Source organism: Talpa occidentalis, unplaced genomic scaffold (genome assembly GCF_014898055.3).
Source record: "Talpa occidentalis isolate TD23 unplaced genomic scaffold, MPIMG_talOcc4v2.1 talOcc4.14, whole genome shotgun sequence".
Lineage (NCBI taxonomy): Eukaryota > Metazoa > Chordata > Mammalia > Eulipotyphla > Talpidae > Talpa > Talpa occidentalis.
Genome location: NW_023601433.1, coordinates 47,462,343 through 47,475,807, shown reverse-complemented (window position 1 = coordinate 47,475,807; position 13,465 = coordinate 47,462,343). Strand labels below are relative to the sequence as shown.

The window sequence follows — 13,465 nt, the reverse complement described above, 5'->3', positions numbered from 1 at the left end:
CACTTATTTAAAATTAAAATTTACAAAGAACAAAAATGTATTTAAAGTGATTTTCACACCCCACAACTGTTGCAGCAGAAGTAGAGACAGCAGGGTGAGGGGTAGTGCTGGTGGCCTTGGCAAAGCCCCACTTACTTTGCTTCCCAACTGCTTTCCCAACCCCCAATGCCACTAAAACACATTGCAATCTCACAGTAGAAAATTTGAAAATCAATGATCTAGCTGTTCAAATCTTAGGTTTTACAAATGAGGAAATTAAAGCTTAAGGATTTTAAGTACTGTGACCAAAACCCAAATTCAGTAAGATGAATGTGGACTAAATTCAAGTCAACTAATTCTAGTTGATTTCTAACCCACTAAATTAGTACAATTTCAACAATACAAATTGGAAAAATTTGCAATGTATGATAGCTGTCATTCTTTTTGCTATATTCAAAGTTCAGTATAATGACAAAAAAAAGAAAACAGGATTTTGGGAAATCATGGCACTTTGTCACTCTAGGTAAACATATTATGTAAGTGCCTTTCCCAGTTATTACCCAGAACTTTGCCTTTGGCTCACAAGTTAAAATTTGTCTATTTACTTTCTCTCTCTCTCTTTATGACAGTTGAATAAGTTTTAACATAATTAAATCTTACTTCCAATGAAAAAAGAAAACTACTTTTTTTAGATAACCACAGTAGTGGGAAACTCTGGAGGCTGGCCTTGTAGAACTAAGAATATGTCTTGGTAGCATTTCACAAGGGAATTTAAATTTTAATTAGAGTAAATGACATTTTAATCAGAACAACAAAAAAGTTCAGAAGCATCACAAAAATCCTCCTTGCAGATTCTGGGGCAACCCTGGTGGCGCAAAGGGTTGAGACTCAGCACTATGAAGCTGTCGCAGCCACTGCAGCACGAGTTCAATCCCCGGCCAGCCAGGAAGCTGACCCACATGGGGCAGCAGACCTCTCCTGTCTTGTCCGCTGCTCTCCTCAGCAGTGAATTTCAGTCAGTCTGCCTATTCTGTTCCCCACTCTGTCTCTGGTGAATCCTCTCACCCCCTATAACTCTGGCATGTACCCCAACTCTTACATGCATAAATAAATAAATCTTTTATACAAAACTGCAGATTCTTAAAAAACAACTATTAAGAAGTCAAAGTGCTAGATGTCTTATTAAATATATACCCAGTAGAGACAACACTAGGTATGTAATTGAGAGGGCTCATAGTCTAGAAGGGCTGCACAAAGAGTATTTTTTTGTATGAAAAGGAGTCATTGATATAATGGGTAAAATGAAAGAGGGCTGAAAGTTCATATGACTAAGTATCTTGGAGATAAGCTTGGCAGCAAAAATAGAAAATATTCCTTATCCAAGATGGCATCAGAGGAGGTTCCTTGCTTTACTCCTCAGTACTACAATGGAGTACTAGACCAAGAGAGTCCAGTGGCTTAGGGCAAAAGTGGAATAATACTTGCACATCAGAAACCAGGCATACTCCACCAACGAACACGGAAGAGATGTTCAATAAAAAAGATGAAGTACAGAGAGAACAAAGGATTTGGTAGGGTGGGAGGCTGTTCTATAAACTCATGAAGATCAGCCACTTGGCCAGCAGTGCTGGGGAGTTGATTACCTACCTAGTAGTGTGTAGGCACACAGCCTTGACTAAAGGGAAACATCATACTCAATGATTAAAAGTTTAAAACTTTTCTTCTAAGAACTTGTACAAGACAAGGATATCTACCTTTACCGCGACTATTCAACATAGTATTGGAAGTCCTAACTAAAGCAACTAGGCAAGAGAAAGCTATGAAAGGACTTTAAATTTGGAAAGCAGTAAAACATCACTTCTTTCACACGCTATATACATAGAAATATACATAGAAAACCCTAAATAGCAAATTAAAAACTAATTGAAACAGTAAGTAAATGGCAGATTATATAATCAATTTACAAAAATCAGTTGTGTTCCTATCAGCAAATAATGAACTAGGAGAAAAAGAAAGAAATCAGGGAAATAAGCACATTAAAGAAATAAATACCAAGGAATAAACTAAATAAAAGAGGTGCAGTAAATGTACACTGGATACTACAAGATATTTTCAGGAAAAAAAAACAACTTAGCACACAAAGATAAAGATATTCTTTGGCCATAGATTGGAAGAATTAACATGTTCAGAATGCCATCTCACACAAAGCAATAGACAAATTCAAAGTAGTTCCTATCAATGTTTCAGTGGCATATTTCACTATCTACAAAGTTACAATAATCAAAACAGGATGGTACTAGAATAAAAATAGGTCAATGGCAGAGAAAATGAAGTCTCTTCAATAAATGGAGCTTGGAAAATTGGGCAGCTACGTGTAAAAAAAAGAAAGAAACTAAAGCACTCTCACACCACATACAAAAATTAACCCAAAATGTTCTTGAAGACTTGGATGTGAGACCTGAAACCAGAAATACATACACAAGAAAACTCTATGACACTGGCTTCCATTATGTTTTTTTGGATTTTCCAATGACAAGTGAAACAATAGAAAATATAAACAAATGGGACTAAAATCAAACTAAAAAGCCTCTGCACAGCAAAAGAGACTATTGTTAAAACAAAAAGACAACCTACTAAATGTAAGAAAATATTTGCACAGCATACATCTGATAAGCATCTGATACCTACAATCTAGAAAGAACTCAAACAATTCAACAAAAACAAAACAAACAATCAAACCAATAAGTGGATAGAAGAGTTAAATAGACAATTCTCCAATGAAGATATACAGATGAACAACATGAAATCATCCTTTTTAAGCAGGGAAATCAAAATCAAAATCAAAATCACAATGAGATTCCATCTCATCCCTATAAGAATGTCCCATATCAAAAAGTCAGGAAATGAGTTTTTATGATGATGTGGAGAAAAAGAAATTCTGTTCCTGGGATGTAGACTGGTCAAACCCTTAAGAAAGAGATCATGGATTTCTCCAATAATTAAAAATATCTACCATACGATCCAACAATTTCATTATTAGGTATCGAAAGAGGTATCAAAAACAATACTTCAAGTGATATATACTCTCGTGTGTTCACCACAGAATAATTTACAATGGCTAAATTATGGTAACAACCAAAGTGCTCACAGATAGATAAGTGGGATGTGTGTGTGTGCGTGGGTGCATGTGTACGTGTGTGTGTGTGTAATATTACTCAGCTATTAAAAAAAATGTGTTATCTTGCCATTTGTGACATTGATGAAATGATAGGGAATAATGTGCTAAGAGAAATAAGTCATGAGAAGAAACACAAATAGTGGATGTCTTTTCTTAAACGTGGAATACAGAGAAAGAAAACAAAGAGTAAGAACAGAACCAAAAAGAAACCTTGGCAGACTAACTGCAGAAATGAGACTACCAGAGGGACAACAGGAAAGTGGAGAGCAGGTTATATTGGGGGCCCAATGTACTATAGCACTGTAGTGGAGGATTATGGGTGTGTTGGTAGGAGGTAATATATATATATATATATTACAAATAATATATATATATATATATATTACAAATAATATATACAAATAATATATATATAATATAATGATGTGGTAATATATAGCTGAAGAGGTGTATATCATTGTTGGATACCAATAAAATTAATTTAAAAAAATTACTAGTTGGAAGGAATGAAAAAAAAAACCCAGATTTAGATGAATAACAAGGTGGGGTTGGGGCAGGGGTGAGGCTAGAAGGGGAGAGGTGTGGCAATCTTCTCCCTATGTTTTGTTTTGCATTTACATTATAGTAGAAATATTCCTCATGCCAAAATCCTTATGAGAGAAAGGTAAAAAATGTAAAATTTACCTGAAAATGCCTCAGAATGTTATTTTTTACTTATATCTTTTCTTCCCCTCTACTGTATTTCTTAGGTACATACAATAAAGGGTGGTCTATCTAAAGTTAAATTGCAGATAATTTAGATCCCTCTTAATTTTTGTCCAATTTCTACTTTAACTTCAGGTGAAAGTGTCTTCAACTTTTCTTAAAATGGTTAGATGGGCAGAGTCACTTGTTTTGAAGTTGTAAAACAAAAATGTAAATTAGTAGTTATGAATAATATAAGAAAATCAACAATTTTTAGTGGTAGGGTTGCTATGCCCTGGCTCCTTGCCTACACTAATGGAGGTTTTTTATTTTTTCTTATTCAATTAAACAGCTACATTTATGCCACAAATGTTTATCTATAAGTCTACTCGTTGAAGCATACATTTGTACATATTTATAAATGTTACTTTTTTCTGATTCTATTATGGAAAACATATTGCTCATTCATACTAACTTTTGACTTTCAATAATCTTGGCATAACATATGAGCAATTTGGAAATGCACACAGAAGTACAAATATCTTGCTAAAATCAAGAAAAACAGTAGTTCATAAAAACAGAAATAAGTTTCATAATCATAGATTATTACATATATTCACTGTCAGCATCACACTACACGCACATTTTATAGGGTGATTTTCAAACATTTTGGTTTCAGGATCACTTTATACTCCTAAAAATTATTAAGAACTACATATAATTCTTTGATGTAAATTGTATTATGAGTAATAATTGAATTTAACTGAGAAAGTCTAAAAATATTATTATAAAAACATTTCACAGTAGTAATTATATTTTTACAAAAAATAAAAAATTTGTTGCAAAAAAGGCACTATTTTATAATTTAGCAAATCTCTTTAATAATTGGTTTAAAAGATCCCTCTACCTTCTCTGCATTCTATCTTATCAGAGTAACACTTTATATGTTGCCTCTAGAAAATCATACTGTGTATTTGTGAGAGAATGAGTTTAAAAGCTAAATAACATCAGTTTATTAATATGAAAATAGTTTAGACTTCACAAAACCCTGTTTGATAACAATACTGGGAACCACCAGGGTTCCCTGGAGCACACTTTGATAAATGCCTCTTTATAGAGTTGTTTATAATTGCTGCTTTTGCCAACATCATAAACTTACATGTCTCCATGCCTTCATCATCATCATCTACTGCAGGTTTATCATAAGACTTGTCAATGGCAGCTCTGAAGCTCTCATTGCATCCCCTTCCCCTGATAATCCGTGGTCGTGGTCGATGGAAAGGAATATCCCCGTTCAAAGTTACTTCAGCAACAGCAGTCTGCAGACTCTCTAATGAGCTTGACTTCTTTAGACCCAGGGAAGGTCCTACATCCCTGCTGGGGGAACCTTTGAAATTTACAAAAACAAAATGCTAGTTAGAATTAGTGATGAAAAATGACATACTTGACTTTCTATGAATCATGGAAAACATTAGAGGCATAACTATTTATTCACCAATATCCTACAATGTGTATGTCAAGGTAGTAAAAAGTGAATAAAGAACAGTGTCTAGTTTACATTTTCCCCAAATTTATATTAAATTTGGCCTATTTTTCTCTATATTAATTAGGAAAAATGGTGTTATAAGTTTCTATTTTAAGCTAGAAAGATAATTTTTTCAAATTACTTGATACAAGTAATATAAATTATCTAAAAGAACCAGAATAACCCAGAAGCTTATTAAAGAACAGACATGATAAGGAGGCTAGGGCTCATAACCAAGAATAACTTTTGACTTAACTGAAACCATTTTTTTACAGTTTTAAATTATTTACAATAGAAGTTAATCTTTCATAACAATGTTCTTCATCAAACCTCTTCCTCAGCATATTGCAGGCTCACACAACTCAGGAGTGAAAAAAAAAGCACAGAGACAACATGTTAACAGAACAGGTAGAGAGGAAACTTAATCCTACAAAATATTAATATATGAAAAGAGTAATGTAAGATTTGGACTGAAACAAATTATGTAAGTGTTCTCTAGAGAAAAGCGGTAGAGAGAATGAAGATTCGGACATGAGAACTTTTCCATCCCAAGCAACAACTGGGACTATATCAAACTAAAAAGTTTCTGTATAGCAAAAGAGACAGTGACTAAAAGAAAGAGACAAACTACTAAATGGAAGAAAATATTTGTGCACCATACATTTTTCAAGGGATTGATATCAAAGATCTACCAAGTGCTTATATAATTCAAAAAAGAAAACAATCCAATCAAAAGATGAGCAGAAGAGCAGAAATACCTGCTTTAAAAATAAATGAGGACTATAAGGAAGAAGCTAAGCAATTACCAAGAAAATTTCAGCAGGAAATAATACCTGCTTTAGAAATAAATGAGGAATATAAGAAAGAAGCTAAGCAATTACCAAGAAAATTTCAGTTGGCAGGGAAAATTTCAATAAAGTAAAAAATGTGGCTCCATTTTTTAAGACTCTAGTGCAGTAGTCTAAGATAATACCAATAGTGTCAAATTTCAGAATACAACCAATACAGATTTTTTTTTTAGCTAAATATGACAGTCTAACCTATCACTGCCTAATCTGGTACTTGAAGTTGGGCTAATACAGCGTCTAAACGTAAATGTCTACAGTACTAGCTTTGCACCAACACCTGGGCAGTTAGGGCTAAAGAACTAGTTCTTCACTGACATTGCTAAAAAGACAGGTGTAAAAACTGGGAGTGTAAGAGAGACTAAGTAGTTTATCACTACATGGGATGATCAGTCCATATACTGATCAATAATTAAGAAGTCTTGTCATCATTCAGAAAAAAAGTAGTTATGATGGGATTTCTATGTCTTACGGTAAATGGAATAAAAATGAATTTGAGAGTCAAAGAAGAATAATCTTTTGAAGATTCATTTACATTATATATTTCCCTTAATTTTCACAATGGGGTAGCAGTTTTAAGTTATAATAAACATGTTAAAAATGTAACAGGCAGAAGGGTAGACAGATGACTCTAATGATGATGTAATATTCTACAAATAACTATGCTTTAGCAAAAAAAATATGATTACTTAACCTTCTCAATATAGGTTTGCAAATGTTCGGTTATTTACTTTGACAAAAATTCACATGAAATATTCTAAGATGATCAGTCTTACTTATTCTCTTGATAGCACTATAACTTTTGAGAAGTTCATGTTCTAAATATTCATAAAAGTCATGTTACTGGAAGGAAAATGAATTTTTTGCAAAGAACCAAACAAAAACTATGACATTAAGGAGTTGAAAGAATGGGAGAGGATCATTCCCGGGCAGGCTAATTTACCTTTATAGATACTAGAATTAGATAAGAAATATATTTGCAGACTCATCTCCAGCATCAAAGAAAATAAAGGTGAAAAATAAACAACTGGGACTATAGCAAACTAAAAAGTTTCTGTATAGCAAAAGAGACAGTGACTATAAGAAGAGACAAACTACTGAATGGAAGAAAATATTTGTTTACCATACATCTTTCAAGAGATTGATATCAAAGATCTACAAAGTGCTTATATAATTCAAAAAAGAAAACAATCCAATCAAAAAATGAGCAATAGAGCCAAAAAGGCACTTCTCCAAAGAAGAATGGGGAAGTTGTTTTTCTAAATAAAATCCTATCAGTTTTTGTAACTTAACAGTTGCATTTGGATTCTATAGACATTTATAAGGCAAATACAATCTTGGGTTCACAAATGACATATGTATGTATTGGTATGTAAATCCAATATGTGTCTCCAGTAAAGATTATCATAACAATTCATTTATGTATAACTTTTCTTTATGAAGTTAGCTGAAATTTAAATTAAATGTACTCAAAGCACTAAAACTTTAAAAATGAACATCAGAAATTGCATATTTGTTTAAAAATCACATATATATGTAAATAAATATGAATACATGTATTTGCTAAAATACATAAGATAGGCAAATCTGTGAAGAAAAACAATGATGACAGTATAACTAAAAATCAAAAGTATTTTGTTAAGTATAATACAGTTTACCTATTCACCTTTTAGTCTTTTCTCTATATCTATAACACTATATTGTAACGCTTTGGCAAATGTTGGAGATAGTCAGTGGTAAGCATTCTGTATATATGAGCTCAATAAACTGATCTTTACATTTATGTATGGTTGAAAATTTTCATGATAAAAAGTAAAACAAAAAGACATCTACAATTTGTGAATCTGTAACAGGAATCAGGAAACCATGGGCCAAACCTGGAAAATTATATTGGAAACAGACATGTCCATTGGTTTGCATGTATTGTATCTGTCTGCAAAGTAAATCAGAATCAAATAATTGCTAGAAAGGCTGTTTGATCTGCAGATCCGACAATATTTTCTATCTGGTTGAAAAAAGAGCTTGCTGAGTCTTGAACCATGACATGGATATCATGCATTTAAGTATTATACTTGTCAAAGAAATTTTAACAAATATTTTGCTAAGTAATATATTGATATTCCCAAATGAGAGTTTCTGAGATCCCTGATAAAAATAGCACTGACGAGTAACTGAAAATGTCCATATATAAAGTATGGGTAAAAGTTTATTTAGTTTTGTTAATACACACGCACACACAAATCAAAGTCTCTTAATTTTAAAACTCTTTATATAAATCTTTTAGGCCATTCAGATATTTCAGTGTTTTATATATGCAAGGATTAAATGGCTAGCAATCCAATTCACTTCTTATTCTGTTCTCTCTTATTCATTCAAAAAGTAAATCTACTACCTAAATATGACTCAAGCTCCCTAAATCCATGAATAAAGAGAGAGATAGTACTCATACTATTTTCCTTAGTTCTATTTTCTACTCCTATTTCTCACTGAAAAGAAATAGAGGATGTTTTTGCAAGGGGCAGAGGAAGTAAAATTCGATTTTCATTATAAGAGGCTTATTGTTAGAATGTCTATGCTAAAATGCCACCATGACTATCAAAACCTTGTGACTACACTATAAAATCATGACAACCTTGACAGTTTGAGTAACGTAAGAAAAAAAAAAAATAACTGAAAATCTGTTCCCTGTTTAATATTGTAGGTTGAAAAGGATTTAGTTTAGATATTTTATTCATATAGATTTAAAACCAACAGACCAAAAAGTGGTGTTCACATAACGATTTTTATCCCAAGATATTCAATTTAATTTAGCAGGTTAGAGTACAACTAATGGAAAAAAAAAAGTTATTTTTTTCTAGTATCCAACCCTTTAAAACATAAAAACTTATGATTCAATTAGATCATGAAATCTGTCCATGAAAATTATTTGTTTCAGTTCAAGTCTGGAAGGTTAAATGAAATAATTTCCTTACTTTATCTAATTGGCGTAGTATATTAGCCCAGGTTCTTTAACCTGAGCAGCTCAGTTTGGTTTTTATGCACATTATAAGTCACTTCTTAAAAGTACTGAAAATCATTAACTCCAAAACCTACTAATTTATATAGGTAGACTATCAAATAATGTGTATCTTTAGTCCTGTTTCAGAATTACAATGAATTTTATGTTTGATAAGAGAAATAATTTCTTAATAAGGGCCAAGGCTTCAGTTAATTGCCTTTCATTTCAGTTAATTCTATGATTTATTGGATGCAGCTTTGACAATTTATCTTTTACACTACAGAATGTGAAAACTCTGACCATGTCCACAATAATCCTTACATATATATATGGGATACACATTTTTCAAGTAGGCTAAAACTAATGACTATTGCAGATTAAAAAGGTGAATTAAAATGGTATAATGTGGACCTAGAACAATTAAAATACTACTCTCAACATAATAGCAAATCATAAATGCTCAATTTTACAAAGATTATTTTAATTATATATAACTTTCCTCTGATAATTTTAATGAACACATAAAATTATAAACTACTCAGTTCAATATAATTTATTGTTTCTATGAAATGATATAGGCTGCATTTTAGAAGCAAGCCCTAAATATGTATTATGAGCTAATTCTTGCATCTGAAAAAAAGCTAAGTATTTCTGAGTGAATAATAACAGCAATACTGGACAGTATTCTTCAGTGAAAAAATTTGTATTAGTGCTGTTATCCTTCAAATCAAAATCATCACTCTGAGAATTATTTTTGGATGTTAGCCTAGATATCTAATAGATGACTTAAAACTTAAGAGTCTACCAAAAGACATCACATTTTCCAGGCTTTAATATTTTTTTGTGACAATACATTTCAACACAGATATAATTAAGAAAACCTAAAGTTGTTTTTGTACTTTACACTACCGTATTTTCATTTGGGAGGTAATATACTGATAAATTACTTTCAAGAGAAAATTTTTCTGTTCATGTACAATTTGATTCCTACAACAAAAACATCTATGCAAGACTATAATATTTATGTTTACATGCAACACAATTGGCAGCTCTATAATTATGATAAGCTCCTTGGAGCAGTTTCTATGGCAACAGTCTAACTGTCCATTCTTACCTGCTTTCTGGTCATCCACTGTATTGAGTTTAGTCTCGTCAGCTACTGTTAAAAGGTAAATGCATAATGGTTAGCCCAGTTAGTCCCCACAGCCCAACATGCTTTAACCATTCCCAGATCTTTTCAGTTAGGTGACAATTCTTAAGTAATATTTCATGCAAATAATATGAAACATCAAGCAAACATTCATGATCAAAATAGGGGAGAAAAAAAGCAGTGTCTCCATGCAATATGCCATTCATTTCATTTCAGACATGTATGTTATTTATTTGTTAGCACATCATAATTAGCCAAGTCAATACATCACCAATTTTTTCTTTTATGCATGTGATAAATTAATGCTTTTAGTCTTGAAGTACAAACAGCCACCAGAGAACAGCATAAATAAGTTACAGTTGATTAAAAAGGGCTTTTTTAAATCACTCAATCAGTTTACAGATATAATTAATTGTTTTACATTGTTTTTGGTGGATTTGGGGCTAAAATGAGACACTACCTGGTTGGATTTTATTGAACAACTGTAGTGCTTTTCTTCCTCTCATTTGTTTCCAAGTACCTTTTTACAACAAATATTCTCTCAAATTATTACTTCAATTAAATGCCTTATTTATCCACACATAAGAGTTCCTATTAAATCAACCTTAAAGAATAGCAATGAAAGGAAGATATCATGAAGTAACCAAACTCTAGACATGGATTGAGATAATGGTTTATCTCCAAAACTTTTCCTTCTTATTCCAAAATCTCACAGTGTACCAAATACTATTTCAATGAAATTGGTTGAAAAGTCAAAGTATTAACATTTCACTTTTCAATTAAAGTCACACAAATATAACATAAGCACATGTGTTTGTTTCTTTTCTCATCAGAAAACATATATATTAACATATTGCACATTATGTAAACATGCCACTTATGAGTAATATCGTTCTCAAACTCAGAGAAAAGACTATTTTTTGCCAAATCACCACATTTCATATTTACTTTCTTTAATGCTCAAAGTAAACAGACATGTGTTTGAGACCATCAATTTAATCAGAAAGCATCTAAATCTTACTTAGATAAAGATTCATGGAGATTGTACTCACTACCTAAATCCATGCTTTTTGATTTTCGTGTTTTTACGAAATCCAATTGACTGGCATCTGAAAATTGTTTTGTGCGTTTTTCTGACATACTCTGGCGTCCAAATCCCTCTCGTTGAAAAGCAAGAACTGGATCAACATCTGGACTCAAAGAGCTGGTATCAAGAGAAAGATAAACATAAAAATATTTACTAAAAATGGAAGACAAAACAAGAAAATTCATATATATATATACCTGCACGTGTAATTGTGTCTACATATATATAATATATATAGAACATTAAAAAATTGACTATATAGGGGATGATGCAAAAATACAGAGTTAATTTACATTAATTTAATTTAGAGTAATTCTTTCTCCCTGTGAGTTTTTTCTGCCACTATTTCTCTGTGTTTCCTCACTATATTTGACAATACATCAATATATCTAAATGGTGATCAAAAGTGAATCTGATTTTTTTTCACAGTTAAGTGATTGAATATTTGAGGAAACCTGTCGCAAATTATAAACAAATATTTGGAGCAAACAAATGTACATACAAACTGCAACTGAATGGAAGTCTTTAAAGAGGATATGTTCTGGTCTCCTTATAGATCCTCTGGTTGGTGTTCAGAAAAAACAAACAAACAAAAAAACAACCTTTACAGAATATAGTTTTATGTGGTTGTAGTTCCTCTACAATTACTTAATCAACTAAGATGATATCAATTAAACATACCTCTAACAGGGTATCACAGTTAAAACAACAAGAAAAGATGTCTGCTCTCTATGAATTTCTAAGAATAATACCAAAACAGATGAGTAAAGCCTACGTTATGAATACATAGATAAGAGGATAAACAGTATTTAAGGGCGTGAGAAAAGGCATGACTAGAATTAAATGACATTTGTTTTGGATGATACCAACACAACAATATAAGCCGAGATGATGAAGTTTATGACAAATCATTGGTAATGGGATACAGTTTAAAGTGCTTTCACAGTGGAAGTCGCTGGGGATAACACAGAATCACTCCTATTTGTAAAAAAAAAATGCACATAAAAAGAAAATGTTCATAAAAAGAAAGGGTTTTTCTCCCAGCATATTTCCGCATATTTCTCCTATTTCAGGGCCAACTCATCTTACCTCTCTGGTCAGGTAGGAGAACATTCCTCCATAAAATAGAATATGAGGGGACCAACTCTATTATGCCAGCTGAATCAGTGACAATCTTCATTATGCTTCAGATGGAAGTGAGCTTCTCTAACCTCCTATAGCCTTGTGAGCAGTACCATATATACTAGCAAATGGATAGTAACTTGGCTTAGATGTGCATCAGAAATTTAGCTAAAATTTACTATATTCATTTACAAGTAATAGTTGGACCATACACAAGAGCTAAACCAAAAATTGTGAAAAGAAAAATCTCTGTCTTTATGTTAAATGACCTGAAATATTTTGAGCCCATATGTCTTAATATGCACAATAAAGAGAATGGTCTCATCCATCTTATAGAGCTAATTCAATAGCATTTAAGGTAAATGCCCTTTGTACATTTCAAATCCCTATACAAAAGAAACTATTATTGAGAATGGCCCATAACAAAAAGACCAGAAACAACAAGTACTGGCAAGGGTGTGGAGAAAAAGGGTTGGTGGAATATACACTGGTTTAGCCCCTACTGAAAGAACTGTGGAGGTTTCTCAAAAGACTAGAAATGGACCTTCCATATATGCCAGTAATTCTACTCTTAGGTATTTAACCAAAGAATTCAAATACACTAATTTCCAAATGAAACTTGCACTATTTACAATAGCCAAGCTATGAAAAAAAACAAAAACAAAAACTGAGTGCCCCCAAACAGATTAGTGGGTCAAGAAAATGCCACATGAACACACAATGAAACACTATTCAGCAATCAAAAAGGATATATTCATATCATTTGCAGCAATCTAGATGGAGAGGATATTGCTAAGCAAAATAAGCTAGAAGGAAAAAGACAAAAAGCAGATGGTGTCGTTTATATGTGGAATATAAAGAAACCAAACAATGGGTCAGATAAAGTCAAACTTAAAA

The 13,465-nt window shown here is 32.1% G+C and overlaps 1 protein-coding gene across 21 annotated transcripts in view; it reads right to left on the bottom strand.

Moving 5' to 3' along the window:
- PARD3 (par-3 family cell polarity regulator) overlaps window positions 1-13,465 on the bottom strand; it is a 592,143-nt gene that overhangs the window by 205,991 nt on the left and 372,687 nt on the right. For 6 of the 21 annotated variants that reach the window (XM_054695006.1, XM_054695015.1, XM_054695008.1 and 3 more), the window contains 3 exons: window positions 11,412-11,563; window positions 10,324-10,368; window positions 5,001-5,228 (listed from right to left, as the gene is read on the bottom strand). In XM_054695006.1, the coding sequence (XP_054550981.1) occupies window positions 5,001-5,228; window positions 10,324-10,368; window positions 11,412-11,563 (425 nt within the window). Of the gene's footprint in view, window positions 1-5,000; window positions 5,229-10,323; window positions 10,369-10,819; window positions 10,880-11,411; window positions 11,564-13,465 lie in introns of all 21 variants that reach the window. The other 15 variants (XM_054695003.1, XM_054695012.1, XM_054695004.1 and 12 more) reach the window with 5 other exon arrangements.